At 45.2% G+C, this 21877-nt stretch overlaps 1 protein-coding gene across 2 annotated transcripts; it reads right to left on the bottom strand.

The window, feature by feature from the left end:
* Nucleotides 1-3087: 3087 nt before the first annotated feature.
* On the bottom strand, nucleotides 3088-19087 carry LOC140075892 (gap junction gamma-1 protein-like). 2 transcript variants are annotated; one of them, XM_072122291.1, is made up of 3 exons: nucleotides 18970-19087; nucleotides 7532-8699; nucleotides 3088-5690 (listed from the first exon to the last, which is right to left on the bottom strand). In XM_072122291.1, exons 2-3 carry the CDS (start codon nucleotides 8679-8681, stop codon nucleotides 5683-5685), a joined length of 1158 nt encoding a protein of 385 aa, XP_071978392.1. In that variant the 5' UTR covers nucleotides 8682-8699; nucleotides 18970-19087; the 3' UTR covers nucleotides 3088-5682. The 2 variants fall into 2 exon arrangements, with proteins under 2 accessions (XP_071978392.1, XP_071978393.1); XM_072122292.1 differs by lacking the exon at nucleotides 18970-19087 and adding an exon at nucleotides 15827-15978.
* Nucleotides 19088-21877: the final 2790 nt, after the last annotated feature.

Raw genomic sequence — 21877 nt, 5'->3', positions numbered from 1 at the left:
ATTATAGTAGTTATATTCTTGTACATTAGGGGCAGTATTCTAGTAGTTATATTCCTGTACATAGGGGGCAGTATTATAGTAGTTATAGTCTTGTACATAGGGGGCAGTATTATAGTAGTTATATTCCTGTACATAGGGGGAAGTATTCTAGTAGTTATATTCCTGTACATAGGGGGCAGTATTCTAGTAGTTATATTCTTGTACATAGGGAGCAGTATTATAGTAGTTATATTCTTGTACATAGGGGCCAGTATTCTAGTAGTTATATTCCTGTACATAGGGGCCAGTATTCTAGTAGTTATATTCCTGTACATAGGGGGCAGTATTCTAGTAGTTATATTCCTGTACATAGGGGGCAGTATTCTAGTAGTTATATTCCTGTACATAGGGGGCAGTATTCTAGTAGTTATATTCCTGTACATAGGGGGCAGTATTCTAGTAGTTATATTCCTGTACATAGGGGGAAGTATTCTAGTAGTTATATTCCTGTACATAGGGGGCAGTATTCTAGTAGTTATATTCTTGTACATAGGGAGCAGTATTATAGTAGTTATATTCTTGTACATAGGGGACAGTATTATAGTAGTTATATTCTTGTACATAGGGGCCAGTATTATAGTAGTTATATTCCTGTACATAGGGGGCAGTATTATAGTAGTTATATTCCTGTACATAGGGGGCAGTATTATAGTAGTTATATTCTTGTACATAGGGGGCAGTATTATAGTAGTTATATTCCTGTACATAGGGGGCAGTATTATAGTAGTTATATTCTTGTACATAGGGGGCAGTATTATAGTAGTTATATTCTTGTACATAGGGGGCAGTATTATAGTAGTTATATTCCTGTACATAGGGGGCAGTATTATAGTAGTTATATCCCTGTACATAGGGGGCAGTATTATAGTAGTTATATTCCTGTACATAGGGGGCAGTATTATAGTAGTTATATTCTTGTACATAGGGGGCAGTATTATAGTAGTTATATTCTTGTACATAGGGGGAGTATTATAGTAGTTATATTCCTGTACATAGGGGGCAGTATTATAGTAGTTATATTCCTGTACATAGGGGGCAGTATTATAGTAGTTATATTCTTGTACATAGGGGGCAGTATTATAGTAGTTATATTCTTGTACATAGGGGGCAGTATTATAGTAGTTATATTCCTGTACATAGGGGGCAGTATTATAGTAGTTATATTCCTGTACATAGGGGGCAGTATTATAGTAGTTATATTCCTGTACATAGGGGGCAGTATTATAGTAGTTATATTCTTGTACATAGGGGGCAGTATTATAGTAGTTATATTCTTGTACATAGGGGGCAGTATTATAGTAGTTATATTCTTGTACATAGGGGGCAGTATTATAGTAGTTATATTCCTGTACATAGGGGGCAGTATTATAGTAGTTATATTCCTGTACATAGGGGGCAGTATTATAGTAGTTGTATTCTTGTACATAGGGGGCAGTATTATAGTAGTTATATTCCTGTACATAGGGGGCAGTATTATAGTAGTTATATTCTTGTACATAGGGGGCAGTATTATAGTAGTTATATTCTTGTACATAGGGGGAGTATTATAGTAGTTATATTCCTGTACATAGGGGGCAGTATTATAGTAGTTATATTCCTGTACATAGGGGGCAGTATTATAGTAGTTATATTCTTGTACATAGGGGGCAGTATTATAGTAGTTATATTCTTGTACATAGGGGGCAGTATTATAGTAGTTATATTCCTGTACATAGGGGGCAGTATTACAGTAGTTATATTCTTGTACATTAGTGATGGTTTACAGGTATTATCACATTTGTAGTGTTCTAATTACCATAATATTTTTTCGCTTATTGCCTCATACGTGGGTGGGAATCCTGTCTGGGAGAGTAGAACATTCTGGAGAGGAGGCGGGGGTATTGCATAGTTTTTATAGTTGCCAGGTGTAGGATGAGGTGTTAGAGGAGAAACATCTACAAAGTTTAATACCTGATTCATGGCTCTGGGTGCAGGCACAGTCAGCACTGTTAAGCCATGGGGGGGAATAGAAGTCAACCATCTACTTTAGAAATGTTTCCCAAGAAATTGGACTGAATTCAGGAATGTGATGAGCCGGATTGAGCGCCCTGAAAGGAAAAGGAGGGCGGGGGCATCACTACACGGAGCTATATAGAAGATATACACATCAGCAATGTATTACCTCATACACTTGCAGAGATAAAAAGTTTCTTTGCTGATAGATTACACTTTTCCACGGGACTCTCCTCCCTGCTTTACACTGCAGCTCAGCTTTTAATGTTCATACGAACACAAACTCCATAAGTGCGAGGACAGGATATGTGTCGTATGGACAGAATGACTAATCTATGAGCATCATATTAGGACTGATGCAGGGAGTCGAGCGCAGGGAATACTGCCATCATATGGTGTATAGCCTAATGGACGACTTACCTACTACCCCCATCAGGTTAAGTGTAAAATATCATCCCTAGACTCGTCTCTTATAAGTTGTAATTTATATAGTGCCATCATATTCCGTAGCTCTTTACAAATCATTACTCAACCTTTATAAATTACCTCCAAAGTCACATAAAACGAGCTGAGAAGAGTCACTTTTTGACAAATAAAAGTCACTGTCCCTCCTGGAGAAGCATCACTTTAGTCTTCCACATTCTGGGCTCTTTAGCATCCAAAACTATAGTTCTGGTGAGGTTTTAAAAGTTAATCTTTCAAATTGCATCACACTTGAGCTACAGAACCTGAGACGCAGACCAGAGCAGCTCACCTTTCCAACAAAGTCTTAACTGCCTGGACCTTGTGAGCAGTAGCTCACAAAACCTCAAAACTATGTGGGTTATTTGAAAGATGATATTTTTTATCTTTAATACAACACCAGCAGCATGTCTCTATGTACACAAGCTAGAGGAGTCTGAAGTGACTCTTCCCCTGAATCCTCTAAAAGTGACTCATCTCAGGCAAAAAGTGACTTCTCTGCAAATTTGCATATGACTTGAGACGAGTAGCGTACATCCTACAATATGTAGGCTATAAAAAAAATACTGAGTCCACGAGTTTGTTTCTTGAAATTTTTTTATGTATAAAACGACATTGTAAAGTTCCAGTACCACAAATCTGTAAGAAACAAAAAAATGCACAAAATACAAAAACCCCCCCAAGTAACAAATATCCTACAATAAACGAGATGAGGCTCTGAGATGAGTAGTACAATCTTCAAGCGTGTCCAGCATAGGAATGAATTAAGACGCGCCCTCCTCTAGGCGCCATCAATCAAGGCACAGGAGGGAGGAGTGGAGATGACAGAGTTTCGGGCCCACTATAAGCTCCGCCTACAGGGGTAAGAGGCGCCCGATTTGTGGGCGAATCAGTATAACAAAGCAACCAATACAAAAGAGGAAGGCACCATAGTCAATGGTTTCACCCGCACAAGTATAGCGCCCCCTGCATTTAACAATGAAGTCAAGTCAGCAAGGGGTTAAAAAAAAAAGTAACATAATATTCCCAATAATGGCAAAAAAAATTACCTGAAAAAGTTGTATACAAAAAGGAATTGACTAAAGCATCTTATTTGCCTATGCAAATGGCGCCACTTTTGTCCAGATTCTCATAAAGTGTGTTGGTCCTGGTGGACAGACCCTCCCCGATCTCCCCCAAACCATCAACATACAAGTGGCAATAATATGATAAACAATTTGGAACTGAGTTACAACCCCCTTTAAAAGGTACATTGGTCTAAAGGCGCAATTCCACGCACGACCTGCGGACAACAAGTGGCGCCATTTCAGAGAAATCATTTGTGACGCCTTTAAGGATCCACAAACCCTCCCTGGATATTGTTGAGTGGAAACACATTCGTAAAAATTAAATAAAATACTATTTAAAAAAAAAAAACGTAAAAGGCTTAATAGCATTTTCACAAAAAACGTATCGTGTTCAAAGACGTCAAAAACGTAAAAGGGAAATAGTCAGGTCAGAAATGTCTTGCAAATAGTAATACAATGCAAGGTAGGAGCCTTTAAACGGGACAAGAAACCGATTAAGAAATCCTTAAAGGGCATCTACCGCCAGGATTCAGGACTGTATGCAAATGAGCCTGAGAGGCTCCAGACTCTATAGGTGTTAATGGAGCCTGGAGCCCCTCAAGCTCATTTGCATACAACTTCATCCTGATAGTAGATTTCCTTTAAGGATATACAAATCAGTCTGCAAGTGCAAAGGGGGCGGGCATTACTTGCTTACAAACCACGGAAGAGCTGCAGCTCTGCACCGGAATCAATACCCTTACCATACCTGTAGCAGGGGTTGACATGTGCATCTCAGCTTATTTCATGGCTGAATGTAAGCAAGTCTGGCCAAATGACCCCGCCCCTAGTGCACTTGCAGGCCAATTTGCATATCCATAAGATGATGATTTCTGAAATGCTTCATCAGTTTATGCCCATGAAGGTAGATGTCTGCTTATAGTGTTAGACCCTACACAGCACTATGATCAATTTGGAAGGTATTTTTGTACCCAATGAGGGATATGCACTCAGGCGATTGCCCTTTAAGCAATATCCCACCTATTATATTCTACTTAAGGATCCAGCTTTAACCAGGCTTCCAAATGGCTATTGACCTCGGCATAGAGAGAACTTCAGCCTTGTACGACTTTTCCATGAGAAGACACTTTTGGTATATACAAAAGAGATGATGAAGGAATGTGCAGATTTCCACCTCTTGAAATTGGTGGAGCTTTAAGAGAGTGAAGAACCCCCCTAATATATAGTGGAATGGAACATCTCAGGCTTCTATGTGACACTGATGGGCAGTACCACTACAAGACTGAGGGGGGAGTGACATCTAATGGAATGTTTAATGCAAAATTAAGAGGGTTAAATAAAACTTTCCCCTGCAAATTGTTAACGACATTAAACAATATCGTCCCATCTCTGTGGTGCCCGCATCAGCACAGCGGATGAGACACTGCAAGAAACCTGTACAACAACCGCAATAACTGAATAATAATAACATAATAAACAACAGTTTCCAGACAAAAAAAAATTCCCTTCTCTTCCCAGGCAGGTGGCAGAGATCACACCGTCCATAGTACCAGGGTAAATAAAATAGTACCGATATTTAACCCCCTGAGGCTCCAGGGCTCTTCGGTTCTTCTTAATAAAAAACGGAATTAAAAAAAAAAAATTTAACGCTAAGTTGACTGAAATGGAATGAGTACCAACGCTCTGCGCACTTCAACCACCGGGCGTGGAAGTAACAGCAAAAAAACATTAAACAAAAACATTGGCATAAAACTTGTAGTAGGGCGCCACCCGCAGTCTTCCGTGACCCCCGAGGAGGGTGGTGGGTGGCGTCCTGTGTAAACCCGTGGCGTTAACCTTCTTCCACATCTGGCGGTCTCCAGGAACAGAACTGAGAAGGAGATTTCAAGAAGTTTCCAATATGTTGCGCAGCTTGAGGCGGCAGGACAGAGGGGGGGCATTCAGCGACTCCTGCGCTCCACAGACGGTCCCTTATCTTCCCCCTCCGCATAGTTTCCTGGATCAGAGGGTATTTGGGGGAAGGGGTCAAAGGGAGGATGAGGGGGGGGTCGGGACCCCCATGGCAACTCGATTCCAGTCATATTATTTAGCTTCCCGTTTCCCCACCCCCCAACTTCGAAGATCACAAACCTGCGGAGAAAAAGAGGAAAACATTGTGAGGCCGGGAGGACAGCGGAGTGATGGACGATCTTATAATCTGCTCCATTAAATCTTACAGCTCAGGCCCGGGTGTGGGGGGGCTGCTCTACTCCGGATAAGACTATGTTCACACGTGGGATAAAAGCGCCAAAGAAAGAGAACCTGTCATCAGGAGTTAGGCCGAAAACCTTAGTCCTGCTGGTTGCTCCCTTTAGTCGTCCTCGACTGAAGATTTTGGTAAAATATTCTATTTTTTCACTGAATGTGGCAGAACATCTGCAGAGGTCAGGAGGCTCCGCTGTAGGTCCTAATAACCCGCTTGGAAGAACACGACCATTTGTGAGGGTCCTGACACCAGTGACTAAACTTTCGCATCCATTCACACTGCGCCTAACAATTGCTCTTGATTACATGTAATCCACAAAAAGACAAGTGGGAGGGGTTGAAATGAAGGGTGTGACATGTAATGTAATTAAGACACATTCCCTTTAACGAGTCACTATCACTTTAAGGCCAGATGTTTCTCCGTCGGCTGTACCTCCTGACCCAATATTCCTAGATCCAGCCAAAAACGCAGGCGCCAACACACTACACGGACACGGGAAATCCACTACACCCAGGGGAGGGGGGGGGGGGGGGCTGCTGTACACGGGGCAGGTGACGCTAGATGAGGGACACCATCAACGGAACTAAAAACACTTAGCATTGTAATTATGGGATCAGGATAAATCCCAGCGGAGTTCACACAATTATAAGAGGTATCAATACTCTGCAATTATCCATTATCCCAAATCCACCCAGAATGGAAGATTTTAGGAAAAGAGCAAAAAAACGGAACCATGTGAAGCTCCTTTAAGTAACAAAACCTTCATTATATTCACCAACACGGAAGATAATGTGACTATAACATTATAAGGAGCACCGCATCAATGGATTTATACCATGCAGCCCCTCACAGCGATACTTGCCCTAACACTGCTGTGCTCTCAGCTCTCTGCATGAAAGGAATCTACCCAACCCCCATATACTGTCTAAGTCTAATCGTCACATTCAGTGAATGCTGAGAAAAAAAATCTTATATCTTTTATTTATGCAAATGTTTGGCAGAGGTTACTGGGCATGGAGTAGCCTCTCTGGGGAGTGGGGGCCTAGGCTACTCAACACCCCAGTAACCTCAGCCGAATCCCACCCACCAGCACGCTCCTGCTCCCTTGTCCCAAAGCCGAAGCTTCAACGCATGCGCAGTAGCTCAGGGCCAAAGGGTATGCCGCTATACTATCTATGCAAAGCGCATGCGCTGAAGCTCTGGCGATATTGAGGAAAGGGAGCAGGAGCGCGACGAGGAGGCTCCGGTAGGTGGGATCGACTGAGGCTACTGGAGCGTGGATGAGCCTCGGCTCCCGCTCAATGGATAGGCTACAGACACTCCAGTAGCCACTGCCGATCATTTGCATAAATACAAGATAACATTTTTCTCAGCTACTGTCGAAAACCTTCCATCGGATTTACCTTATTAGGAAGATCCCGGATGGTAGGTTTCCTTTAAACCGCTTCACAGCCCCTCCCCTCTGAGTAAGTACTGTAGAAGGCTTCTGGTTGAATACTACAGCCGTCACTCAGCAGAGGGGAGGGGCCATGGTGTAGCACAGTGCAGAGCCAAGAGCACAGCAGTGCAGGGTCATCAATGACAGATTCACTTTAACATATACTTTATAGATGGGCAATCCAAGCACCACCACCTAACACAGGATCCAGAGGGGGTAAAACCACTGCAGTGGGACAATCTTGATGCATGCTCTATAGGATCAGACTAGGTCTTTAGGTTTTCTTACCAGTTTTCTGGCAGACTCCACCTTTCTCCTGCGCCAGGTTTAGTCTGTTCTGCTCGGCGGCCATGCTGTTGGCCTCGGGGCTGCTACTTCTCGATCCCTGGGCAGTGTCAGCTCCTGGGTTAAGCTGGAAGGCCAGGTCCAGATGTTCCTGGGCCATCTTCAGGTGCTGGCGCAGCCTTTCTAATTCGTTGTCATTGGATTGAGTCACTGCCAACTCGTAGGCCTCGTTGCCTCCATTCTCTGGATACATCATTTTGCCATTTGGAAGCTTTCCCTTCTTCAGCACAGAGTGGTAATTTGGAGGGGCACTAGGGGCCTTTTTGGAATACTGCTGCTCCTTTGCAGCTCTGCACCTGCTCCTAAGGGCGTCCCGGATGCCACCGATGCCCAAATGGAAGAGTTCACAGACATTGAGGAAAAGGCACAGAAGACTGACGGCATACATGATGAGCAGGAATATGGTCTTCTCAGTGGGACGGGACACAAAGCAATCCACCGTGTGGGGACAAGGCGACCTAGTGCAAACGTAGCGATCATCTACTTTGAAATTATACAAAACATACTGCCCCATGAGGAAGCCAACCTCCAGGAGCGTACGGAAGAGTAGCTGGAGGACATAGACTTTCATCAGGCCATCCTGCTTAATACGCCGACGGCCATCATGTTTTTTCTTGTCGGCTTCCTCCGCATCCTTCTCTGGTTCCAGCACTTCGGTGATCATTGGGTCTTCTTCATTGTCATCTTCTGCTTCCTCATAGTCTCGCCGCGCCCCACGATGGACCATTGGCGCTTTTTTCTTGCGCTTGCTTTGAGACTTCTCCAACCGCCTCCGGTATTCTTCCGGTTGACGTGCGATCTTATGCATGGCGAATCCCAAGTACATGATGGATGGAGTCGTTATAAGAATAATTTGGAAGACCCAGAAACGGACGTGAGACAAAGGCGCAAAAGCATCATAGCAAACGTTCTCACATCCAGGTTGGTGCGTGTTGCACACAAACTTGCTCTGTTCATCATAGTAGATCGACTCCCCACCCACCGCCGTCAAGACTATCCGGAAAATGATGAGGATCGTCAACCAAACCTTCCCCACGAAGGTGGAATGATTGTTTATCTCTTCGAGGAGACGGGTTAAGAAGCTCCAACTCATCCTGAGCCTCGGTTATATCTGAAATACAAAAGACAAAGTACCATTAGTCACGGGACGAGACGGCACAAGTCGGGTTCAATAGATTTATCTGATAAAAGCTGACACTTTAATGAGTTAAAGAAACACCCAACAACTCCACAAACATTCATTATTTACAAGATCACTCTCCGGAGGACAATCCATCTGAAGAGAAGACATTACACCACCTAAAATTAAACAACCGTTGTGTAATATTTCCCCACACCTTCTGTAATCCCGATCCATCATCTCCATACAACAAGGTGTAAATCATCTTTTACAAAGGTGTAAAACTGAACTTAAAAGCCAACATTTTAGGAAATTTGAAACAATTTTGTAAAATAATATCTTGTAGTAAAAGAAGAAGTCAACCAATTCTTCTGGCCATCTGATGTATCAGGACTTAGACCATTGGCTCTGCCTCCTGTAGAGTCCTAACATTTCAGGACCATAAGGGGTCTTCAGTCGAGCGCCCAGGGGCTAAGAGACTGATCATAGTTACCAAACTCCTAAAGAATGCAACACGATTAGATCCTGAGAAGAGCGAGACCTCGAAAATGAGTTTTTTTTAGCTTCATTAGTCATACTAATACAAATTACTACAATGTGTAATTAGGGAGATTTGGGACAAGGATTACATTTTGACCTCATTGATAAGGGATATGGGGGGGATGTGAGAATTTGGAAGTTGTTCAACAGGTATAAGATTGTGTTACTTACACCCCCCATACCAAGTCCTGTAACACAACTACCTCCCATACATCAAAAGACTCCATGGAAATGGCCAGGAAACAGACAGCAATTATCTGGCACCGAAAACACCCAAAAGTGAGATAACAAAAGTGCAGATAGGACCCCGTGTGCTGACGTGGGCCATCATCCATGCATCTTAGCAGTTGTGAAATCTTATTGTAACCAGCTGAATAAGCATCCCGAAAACTGGTACGAACCAAACACATGTCGGCGCGCACACAGGAAACCACCGCGGGAGGGAAACAGTCAGTGTGGATGCACAAAGGCGTCACAAGTTCCTAAAGATGAGGAACAACTTGCGCTTAGCGGGGTCCTTGTACGTTACATCACAGTTGTGCAGAAGGAGCTATTTTTACACCTTTTTAGTCATTTCCTAAACCAACACCAATGTAGTATAGTTAGAGTAGATCAGGTCGGAACAAGGACGCAGGTCCTCCATCAATATAGATACCCAATGTGTATTACTACATAACATGGTTAATAAATAGGAGAACAAGGCTCAGTCCATAGTGTAGATGTTAAATTTAAGTTTTTTTGGGGTGGTGGGACAGTGCCACCTTCAGTGTAGTGGTCAAACCAGGTTCCTGCCCATCATCTCCTTTCAGTGAACAGGGGTTGATCCGCAGTGACTTTGTTCAGCCACTACACACGGAACGGCGCTGTCGGCATCTTTCCGTTTTATTCTGTGATCTATGGGAGTGCCGGTTGCCTGACCCCAAACAACCTCATATTGAGGGCCTCTCTTTAGGAGAAGTCATCCCTTTAGGCTACCCCTCATCCTGTATTCCTGTGCAATAGCACTGGATCAAATTCATCATAATCTCCAAATCCCAATTCTACAGTTTTAGGGTAAATTTACACCTAGAGTCATCCCGCCATGGACTGATCCAGGTTTCGTGCGCCAAAGCCCCATAATTATAGGAAGTGACCGCCCGGTAAGTGCAAGTGATTATTCCGCTAAGTAGCCTCTTCCCGCTCATTAATGGCCCGATGACCCTGTGACCTCCTCCCGACACCCTTATTACAATTACAGCTCATAATGCATTCACAAACCAGGATGACGCTTTTAACCCTTTATCGCCAGTCTAGAGCTCCACTTCAGCCTTCGAAACCAACATCCCTCGAAATAAATCACATCTGATTCCGGAACAGGAAGCCCCTTTCTAACAGCCCGTGAAGGACACAGTTGCACCCATCTGGCAGATTTATGTAAAATCTTACGTTGTAGCAACATCTGGTCAAGTCTTTCAGGAGAACAGAGGTTCTTAGTTGCCATATGCAGCAGTTACCTAATATCCCCCCAGTCATTGGGATGACATAACTATTCCTGCTGTAAAGGGAATTGATTGAGGAGAGCAGCTGCAGTGTAAAGCATGGGAGTGGGAACCGCACAGCAGGAAGATAACATGTAAGACAAGGACCGAACAATAAGAAATTGTGACACGGGTGACGTCAAATTTCGTTGCACGAGATATTGCATAGGACGTGCGGGAAAGGTAATGCTGCCATACAGACAAATAACCGCCATCGCTCACGTGTTTACATCCCTGAACGTGCCAAGACAAGGCACCTTGCTCAACTGGTTGTAGGACACAAGAATATTCCCATATATCACTACAGACAGGGAAAACCTAGAAGGTAAAAACGCGGCCCCTTCTGCCGAATGTGGTCCACGTCAGAAGAGCCTGTACCTGCAACACCTGAGAGAGCAGCCAGGTGCGGGAGGGTCATGTGACCGCAAAAACAAGCAACTATTATGAGATAAAACTTTTAGGACACAGTCACGCGTTTCATATCGTGGTTTAGGCGGGAGGGGGAAAAACAATAGGGAAGAGAAAGACGTGAAATGTGTAAAGTAAATTTTTGCTTCAAGCAAAAAAAAAAAACCCAAACTCTATAAGAAAGAAAAAAAAAGCCAATTGACTAAGAGGTGAATAAAAAGAGAAAAAAAAAATAAAAAAATCTTCAAATGTAATTTTCTATGCTAAAAATCTGTATCACGTATTACGCAGCACACAAGAAAGCCTACATTCACACTTAGCACATTTTACCTGTAATATATCCACTTTAAAGGGGTTTGTACAAAGTTAACAAGTTATCCCATGACTTTGGGGAGTCCTTTAATCTTTAAAATGGGGCTCCTATTCCCACTAGTGGGTGGAGTGGTAATACAAACATGTCTCTGGCTGCTCCATTCATGTGATCTGCTGTACCATTCTGCTCATTTTGAACAACCCCTTTAATTCCGTATGACATGGTTTAGTGGATGCACTCCCTGTCCCTTTATAAGGTCAGAAAAGGGTCTTTTTGTGACAGGGGAGGCACCGAGCACCCACCATGTATGACCCTGAACTTAGTCACAGTTTTATGACAGACGAAACAAAAAAAAAAAATTCCTAGTAAAAGTCACTGCAAACTAGTAAAGTCGTGTTTACATCGGGAAGAAGGATATTAAAAAAAACTGAATGGGGAATTATTGTCAAGTGAGGAAAGGGAAGAATTTTTTCGCCACCTCCCCCAATTATGCTATGGACATAGGGTCCTCAACTTGTGGGACCACCTGCCGGGGGTTAAGCCGGACACAGAGTGAGAGGGACACAGGAGAAACTTCCAAACCCTCAGAGCAAGGTCTCAGGAATACAGGACACCACAGGGAACCGAAGGACAGGAGTTTGTGTACAATGGGATTATCCCACCTTGTCCATATAAACGCCAAAGTCACGGACAGAAGGCGGAGGCCGGGCAGTAATCCCGACCATTCTACTATTTACATGGTAATGTTGGGGAGGTCAATGTCCTCCAATTACAATCACATGAGGCTTTAATCTCCCCGGAGCTGATAACAGCGAGGTGCTGCACGCGCTCACAGACTTCTCACCTATACAGAGTTTACATTACTGAAAACCAAGGCAGACCCCTAGGTGTACGTTCACACTTAGCGTTTGAATAGCGTTTAGAACCACAATTCAAGTGCTGTGGGAAGCCCTAATCCTGAAAGAAGATGCGATCAGACCTAAAAACTTGTGACCTGGAACTTGCACCCTGTGATTTGCGTGGTTGCTAGTTTACATACACAAACCCTTGGGTCTAAACGCATCTGTATTTCGGAGTAATGGTCCCCATAACGCTAGAATCGCATTTCAAAAAACGGCCTATGGGTGTATATTCACACAACCGAATGTGATTGCGTTTTTAACAGATTTGATATAATTTTTAAGATGTTGAGGTAATATTTCGTTTCCATCACCATGGTAGCGCAATGTTACCTCAGGATGTGATCATGGCTGGATCCTTAGGATTGCGCCTCAAAACGTACCATATGAACGTGGACTTAGAGATTTTCAGTCATCTTTCCTGACCCTTCAACGCAAGTAACACGATTAATATTCTGACTGGAATTCAGACAAAAACATAAGGCCCGTCTTTAAGGATCCGGGCCTTAAAGCCCAACAGATGATTCTGAAGTTTTTCCTGTGAAAAATGTTGTGGTAAAACACAGGGAGCGCCCATAAACAAACAGTGGTTGGTGTTGGCGCTAGGCCGCAGTCACACATTGCGTTTGAAGTGAATTTAGAAACGCAATTCAAGAGAGCAGCAGGGAGCTTCTACCGATTACGACCTAAAAAGTTTGTAATTGGGAACAAGAAACATGTTTTGCTTGTAAACAATGCCTTGCTCAGTAGAAGCTCCTCTTTGCTGCGTTTCTAAATGCTCAAATGCAGCGTGTGAATGGGGTCCAACAGTGGTTGTATGAAAAGTTATACTAGATCACCAAAAAGTTATTGCGCCGTCCTTAATTGACTCTTCACAAAAAAAATAAAAACATATTCTGGTCCCTGCGCTAAGTTTACAGTCAGGTAACGGTGGATAATTCGGGGCCGGGATCAGCAGGGAGCACATCAGGGGGTCCTGCTTTATTTCACTTGTTTTGAGAAGACGAATATTTGTAGCCCCGAGGAACAGAAAAAGAAGAAGAAAAAAAAAAGTTAAAGAGACAGGAACAAAAGGGCAAGAATGCAGGAGGGGGAGGGTGCAGGTGGGGGTGTACGCGGAGGTTAGAGGTGACATATGGGAGAATTTAAGACTTGGGATTAGATTACAAAAACACAAAGAAAACATTCACTGAACTGACTATGCTCTCCGCAGGGAACCATGACCTTCAGGAAATATGGTCCCAAGAGCTAGCAATCTGTCTGGATATCTGCAATAGATACAAGTCTACCAACTCTGAACTACCCCCCATGCACAAGAGCATCTAGAGGCGCTGTTCACACTACAAGACTGCTCAGGCTTCGTGTGGATTGGGTGAGTGAAACAAGATAAAAAACAAACCCAATCTAAAGAGTAAAATACCCCACAAGGAGGCAGGAATGTGTGAATAAACCCTTATATATGGGACTGGTCCTGATGATGGAGGGTCCTTCACCCCCTTACTAAGCGCCACAAAGAAGCTTCACATTGTAAAAACAATGGACAATGTGGGGTCAGTGGAGGTGACCCCGTCCATGACCGGCTCTGACCCACAACCAGAGGTCCAACAAAGAGGCCAGACAAGTGGGGATAGGAAATAAACTGTAAACTTGGACTTCAGCCCACAATCCGCAAAAACAGAGATCGTATTGTAGGATCTACAAAGGACTATGGAAACGCAGTATTGGATTATAGCGGACCAATACAAAGCCAAATTATCTCAGGGGTTTGACCCCCCAAAGTCAATAGTGACCAATAATTCATCAAAAACCATGCAAAACAAAACTGGGGCAGTTATCTGCAGTGACCAATCAGGTTGTAGCTTTTATTTTCTAAGGCCGGACGGAAAAATGAGAACGGACATCTGATTGGTTGCTATTGGTAATTGCACCACTTTGAGCTTACACTGGTGCCCAGTCCTAATAATAATAATTCCTTTATATAGCGCACACACATTATGCGGCGCTGCACAGAGCTTGTCACATCAGTCCTATACAGAGAGGCTGTGATGGTCAGACACAGTGACCCCTACATCTGCCCCCAATCTCTTATTAAATTGGTGGGTTCACAGACCACTATGTAATTTAGGAGGTGAGATTTCAGACGTTATTAAAGGAAACCTACCAGTTAGAATGGTAGGTGTAAGCTGTAAATACCGAGCACCAGTTCAGGGTGAGCTGGTGCCGGTGCTTACTTTCGTTAGTGTTATTAACCGCGGTAACACGGTTTAAACACTTTTTAAAGTTTATAGAAGAAGCTGCTTCGGCGCTGCCTGCGACCGTGTGCCCGCAACGTCTCCGGCATTTCCCATGTAGGCGCGCGCACGGGCGCAGGCAGCGTCGAAGCAGCTTCTGCTATAAACTTTAAAAAGTGTTAAAACCGCGATACAGCGCTTAATAAAACACTAACGAAAGTAAGCACCGGCACCAGCGCACCCTGAGCTCACCCTGAACTGGTGCTCGGTACTTACAGCTTACACCTACCATTCTAACTGGTAGGTTTCCTTTAAGGAATTCATCTACAACTTGGTCTCTATGGCCCCTGCTCGGCCCTCAGTGGTGTTCACCATTGTGCAATGAAGTAATTATGCCCTGCACATGTACAAGGAGACCCCAGGGCAACATAAACCAGAGGCAATTACAGCAGGGGCAACAACTACTACAGAGGGAGGAAAGATCAGGGGCAAACACAGCCCCCATGTAATTCACCCCCCGGACGGTCTATGTACCAGGCCTGCCCCCTAGTATTTACCCCAATGTTTCTTCAGATTCTAACAATAATAATACCTGCAACTAAGTAGCAACTGTAAACCCTAGCCAGCCACCCCCTGCACCCCAGCCAGCCACCCCCCCCCCCTGCAAGTCCCCCTTATGTAAGTGGGGCAACCAACCATAATATTTGGACCCTGCCTACTTGCCCCTTACTTGAATGCATGCCCCTTCTTATCAACGAAGCATGCTGCCAGTTTATTTTTGCCCCCTGCTGCCCCTCTACAGTCACCCTGTGCACGCTCCTGCCCCTCACCCTGTGCACCCTCACCAGTCACCCTGTGCACGCTCCTGCCCCTCACCCTGTGCACCCTCACCAGTCCCCCTCTGCACACTCCTGCCCCTCACCAGTCACCCTGTGCACGCTCCTGCCCCTCACCCTGTGCACCCTCACCAGTCCCCCTGTGCACGCTCCTGCCCCTCACCCTGTGCACCCTCACCAGTCCCCCTGTGCACGCTCCTGCCCCTCACCATGTGCACCCTCACCAGTCCCCCTGTGCACGCTCCTGCCCCTCACCCTGTGCACCCTCACCAGTCCCCCTGTGCACCCATCCATCCTCCGCGCACCTTGGTGCCAGTCCGCCTCCGCCGCTGCCCCGCGCCCTGCACCCACTACTCCTTCGCCCCGGCACTGACCTCTCGCTCTCTCCGGTAATAACTTTTTCCCGGGCTCCTTCTCTTCCTCTCCCGCGCAATCCCCTCCTCCCCGGTATATGGAGGCGACACAAGACAAAGCGGCGGCGGCGGCCGGGAGCTCACACTTTATGGGCGGAGATCAGAGATGAAGGGTCTCCCCTCCCACTAAGTTTAGGATTTGGGAAGGAGGTCTAGACAAAGAGGAGTCCCCCTCCCCCCTGCAGACCCCTGATGGTGAGTGTGCCCCCTCTGTGCCCACCATCCCCCCCCCCCCCCGGCCTCTTACACCACCTCTGGGGGGCTACAAACCCAGAACGTGGGGTGCCTCAAGATTGTGGAGCAATTTACTAAAAATGTCAAATTAGGTATTTTGCATCAAAAACACCCGGCATGTTCCACTTTGCAGCACAATTTTTTACATTTTTTTTAAAAATTCAACAAATCTGTGCGTCTTTATTGTGGTGTAAATCAGCGCGGAGCGGAAGCTTCCGGGTAGAAATCGTACAATTTTTATAAAATTAAAAAAGTGGAATAACTGAACTTTTTTCATTGATTTAGATTTTAATTAATTTTTTTTTAACCCAAAAAATTACCAAATCTGAGCACAGCGCCGAAATAACCGGTACAGGTCTGACGTCCTGAGTGCAAAAAATACCACAAATTCAGAAAAAAACACGCAACACAAAAAATTAGCAGATTTTGCAGAAAATCCTACATTTAGGTGTTTTCCATTTTATCATTTTTCTTTTCGCCAGAAAGAGGAAGGTTCTGATTTTGTTAAATCTTAGCAAAAAAAAATCTATACATGTGATATTTGGCGGGCAAATAGTTAACCCCCTGCCGTGTGTCCTGGACCCCTCCTCCGCCTGGTAATAATCCCTCCTTTTTTTTTCCCAAACCATCCCCCCCTCCCCCCTGCACCGGTTCCTTACCCCTCTGTCACTTCCTTGGGCCTCCAGACCTGAAATCTAAAACCTGCTTAGATTTAGTAAGGAACGGGGCGCAGAGACTTGTGGACCGGACATTCTAGGAATATTAGGGTGCACAAAGGGTTAAGTGAATTCCGATTTTTCACACCTGGTATGGGATTTATATATCATACGACCCCATTGACCCCTCTGCATAGGTGATAATGTGTCTGCGTTCATTTCATCATCCTCACTTATTATATCCATTGTTGGGACACAATCACATCGGTGCTAACCCAGCTTTTCCAGGTCCCTGAAAGGTAACCCTACCTATTTATGCTGTAGTTAGCGAATCTGAGATATCTTTGTTTCCGCTTCGACAAGATAGAAACTTTTAGGAAGGCTGTAGACACAGTAAATATGATGACTACCCTACTTTTCTAGGCCCCTGAATGGTGCAACTACCTGCCTTTACATTGAAATACACCGCCCTATTGGTATTGCTTCATGACTAGGTACATTTTCTATTGAGGTTAGTAAAACTTGGGTGACTATTCTTTTACTATTCAGTAATAGTGAACCATATTGGTCATCACCCAGCTTTCCCAGGAACAGATATGACTATATACAGCTTCAACAATATAATACTAAGGAGCAAGAATTTTTACAGGACCGACAGCGGCTACCATATGCCGGTATATAACCCGGACCCACCAATCATCATCGTCTATGAAGCCTAATCCTCGCCGCCCATCCCCCCTCCCCTTTTACAAAAGTATCAACCCCCAAATTCTCATCTCAACAGGTATCAAGCCTTCACCCCCCACCCCCACCCCATACGCAGCTTTAAAGGTCCCTTTGTTATTCCATGTGGATTCTCCTCCGGATAAACTCAATTCCATCACAACGAAAAAAAATTACAGAAATAACTTTTTTCCCGGAAATTTTAGCAGTGCCCCTGCCCCCGCCCGCAACGTCAGATTTTCCTTATTGGAAAAAAAAAAGTAAGAGCTGGAGAAATCCTCCTGTGGCAGCGAGTGTTACTAAAACTCCAAATATTTGCCGCCCCGGCAGAGAAAAAGAACACTTTCCATGAGTGAATCACAAGGGACGGGGCACCACTTAAAGGGGAAATCTGCTGTTGTACGGATAAAGTTTTCAGATTTTGTACAAGAGATCACAGCGATAAAACCCTTATGCCCCATATAGGGGTCTAGAACTTTAACAATACCCCAAAATGTATGGAATTGTCCGTGTATGGAATGTTCTACATCACCCCTTTAACAATACGAATGCAAACATATGCCGGGAAGACTCGGTTCTTAACACTTAGTCCTATATAATCCAGAATCAGGGGTGCACCCACTTTCCTAAAGGCGATCTCAGCAGTTTATTGAACGGGGGCTCAAACATAGATTTTGGAAGTTTTGTCCCTTCGTGTTGGTCTTGACAATACACTTTGCTTTATACAATTCTGAAGAACACCTTTAAATTTAAAGGGATTGACAGTCTCTTTTACAGACTTGTTTCTGCTCCATCCCTATAGCTATACAAGTACAGACGCATGCGGAGCCCAAATCATACACTACCCCTTTAAGATATGTCCTGTCCCAAATCTGAGATTCCAGATGGTGCTATGACTTACCCTTTAAATTTACCAAGTCCCTGGTGGCTACTGAGAACCGGAATCCCAGTCTCATTGGTGGTGAAATGTAGCTAGCAGAGAATGACCCCCAAAAAGTACCACCTCTGCCCCATGAAGTCATATGATTAACCCTTTACAGCTAAAACCCAGATCTCCCCCCCCTATCAAAATTTTATGACAACCGGCAAAAACCGCATCATCATCACCAGGATGGGCTCAGATTTTGGCCGCAGTCGGACGATCGCCCTCGATATTATCAGAATTCTGCGTTTTGATACATTGTAACAGAAAGACAAAGGGAAATGAATAGTTACATTCTAACAAAAACTTTACAATTATATTTCAAAAACTTTCCAAAAAAACTTCTTCCCCCAACTCAACATCCACGTTCTGTAACCCACCGAGAATCCAAAGAGCCACGAAGACCCTACAGATGGTGAAAAGTTTGTGCCCCCCTCTCCTTGTTGACCGTCTCTTGTGTAACAGACACATCTGCTGCTGTGTGAGTCCTTCCCATAGAGTCCCAGATGTTGCCCCCATAAAAGACCCTATTGAGCCCCCGTCGTGGATGCTGGAAGGAGCAGCCTTACCTTATGAACGTGGCACCCTGCTGTATCCACTCCCGGAGCCTTCCCTCGTGTCAGCACAGTCGGTTTATTGAGAAAAGTTACGTAGACTCCAGTAGGTTGTGTCTAAAGTTTGGAAGGATTTTGAGTCATTTCTGGAGCACCTCCCCCTGCATCAGTCTGCCGGCCCCCAACACCCACCCACCCGTACGCTCACTCAATCCTCAAAAATTTCTTCCTTCTCCAAGACTGAATTATTATCTCTCTCCTTCCAGGATAAATGATTCCATCTGAAAATCATTTTAATTATAACTAACCCCTTTAATAGATCCCAGGAAAGCTGGGTCACAACTAATATCGCTGCAATTACTCCTTTACTAGGTTGTGGTCTTCAAATCTTCTTTAGATGTTGAACAACTAGATCTATCGGGAATGCTGGGAGTTGTAGTTCGCAATATCTGGACACTCCGGACATATAGCCAAGTGGGAAAGTTTAAATTCTGCTTAAATTCTGGAGTCTGGGAAAGCTGAGTAATAACCTTTAAAATGATGGCAGATGTTTAATTGGGGACAGTCCTGAGAGAACTATAATGTCAATCTTGCTGGATGTCACCCAGCTTTCCCAGAGACAGGAAAGACTCTATTAGCAGGGTCTAGAAAGAGTTGTTTAGGTAGCAGTAGGACTGTGTTATATGGATTTATATTCCAGGATGAAGCTTCTCCAAGTGCCCTGACACTGCTGTGCTCTGTACTCTCTGTCGCCATTGTTCGGTATTGTCCCTGGAGAGCTGTGCGATCATATCTTTGTGACTGTGATAGTAGCAGCAGGACTGTGACATATGGATTTATATTCCAGCATTGTAGCACTGAGAGCATGTCCTCACACTGCTGTGCTCTGTACTCTCTGTAGCCATTGTTCGGTATTGTCCCTGGAGAGCTGTGCAATCATATCTTTGTGACTGTGATAGTAGCAGCAGGACTGTGACATATGGATTTATATTCCAGCACTGTAGCACTGAGAGCATGTCCTCACACTGCTGTGCTCTGTACTCTCTGTAGCCATTGTTCGGTATTGTCCCTGCAGAGTTGTGCAATCATATCTTTGTGACTGTGATAGTAGCAGCAGGAGTGTAACATATGGATTTATATTCCAGCACTGTAGCACTGAGAGCATGTCCTCACACTGCTGTGCTCTTAGCTCTGTGCCACCCCTTTACAGACCCTCTGTTGTGCTCTGGGTCACTGTTGGAGTTTTCATCCAGAAGCCTGCTACAGCTTTTACTGAGAGCAGATGGGAGGGACAGTAGAGCAGCTCAGTTCTGACTGCTACAAGCACAGCAGTGTGAGGACACCCCCCGGTGCACTACAATCCTGGAATATGATATGTACTGGTGGTCACAGCTGCTGACAGGTTCTGCGGAGGAATGAATCACATGTTAGAATGACTGTATTCCAATGTCTGATGATGTGGACCGAGTGACATTTCCCTCCCTGGTGACATCGCGCTCCTAGTTCTGTTTTGTCTATTTTTGCTTTTGTGTCCCGAAGTTCATCGATGTCTTGTGCAACAAGCGAAGACAAGAGGTTAGTGATCATATGAGTGCAGCACGGAGACAGCTAATCCTCGTGACAGAGGAGGCTGGTGCATGCTCAGCTCATGTGCACAGACAGTGGGGCACATTTACTTACCCGGTCCCGGCGCAATCACAGATCCGGATTGTCCGACGAGGATGAAGTTCGGCGCGATTCACCAAGATCGTGTGCCGAGATCCTGCATGTTTTGCTTCCCCGCTCAGGTCCCTGGAGTTCACCTTCATCTTCCTGGTGTATGTAAGTGCATTGTCCGTGTATAATGCGCTGTGCGGGGAGTCACTAAGATCCTGCGCCCGATATCCTGCATGTGTCGCTTCCCCGCTCAGGTCCCCCGAGTTCACCTACTTCTTCCTGGTGCATGTAAGTGCATTGTCCGTGTATAATGCCCTGTGCGGGGAGTCACTAAGATCGTGCACCCGATATCCTGCATGTGTCACTTCCCCGCTCAGGTCCCCGGAGTTCACCTCCATCTACCTGGTGCATGTAAGTGCATTGTCCGTGTATAATGCGCTGTGCGGGGAGTCACTAAGATCGTGCGCCCGATATCCTGCATGTGTCGCTTCCCCGCTCAGGTCCCCGGAGTTCACCTTCATCTTCCTGGTGCATGTAAGTGCATTGTCCGTTTATAATGCGCTGTGTGGGGAGTCCCTACGATCGTGCGCCCGATATCCTGCATGTGTCGCTTCCCCGCTCAGGTCCCTGGAGTTCACCTTCTTCTTCCTGGTGCATGTAAGTGCATTGTCCGTGTATAATGTGCTGTGCGGGGAGTCACTAAGATCGTGCACCCGATATCCTGCATGTGTTGCTTCCCCGCTCAGGTCCCCGGAGTTCACCTTCTTCTTCCTGGTGCATGTAAGTGCATTGTCCGTGTATAATGCGCTGTGCGGGGAGTCACTAAGATCATGCGCCCGATATCCTGCATGTGTCGCTTCCCCGCTCAGGTCCCTGGAGTTCACCTTCTTCTTCCTGGTGCATGTAAGTGCATTGTCCGTGTATAATGCGCTGTGCGGGGAGTCACTTAGATCGTGTGCCCGATATCCTGCATGTGTCGCTTCCCCGCTCAGATCCCTGGAGTTCACCTTCTTCTTCCCGGTGTATGTGAGTGCATTGTCCGTGTATAATGCGCTGTGCGGGGAGTCACTAAGATCCTGCGCCCGATATCCTGCATGTGTCGCTTCCCCGCTCAGGTCCCCGGAGTTCACCTTCTTCTTCCTGGTGCATGTAAGTGCATTGTCCGTGTATAATGCGCTGTGCGGGGAGTCACTAAGATCGTGCGCCCACTATCTTGCATGTGTCGCTTCCCCGCTCAGGTCCCTGGAGTTCACCTTCTTCTTCCTGG

Source organism: Engystomops pustulosus, chromosome 8 (genome assembly GCF_040894005.1).
Source record: "Engystomops pustulosus chromosome 8, aEngPut4.maternal, whole genome shotgun sequence".
In the NCBI taxonomy this organism is placed as follows: domain Eukaryota; kingdom Metazoa; phylum Chordata; class Amphibia; order Anura; family Leptodactylidae; genus Engystomops; species Engystomops pustulosus.
The sequence above is the reverse complement of the archived record's forward strand: the minus strand, read 5'-3'. Positions and strand labels throughout refer to the sequence as shown.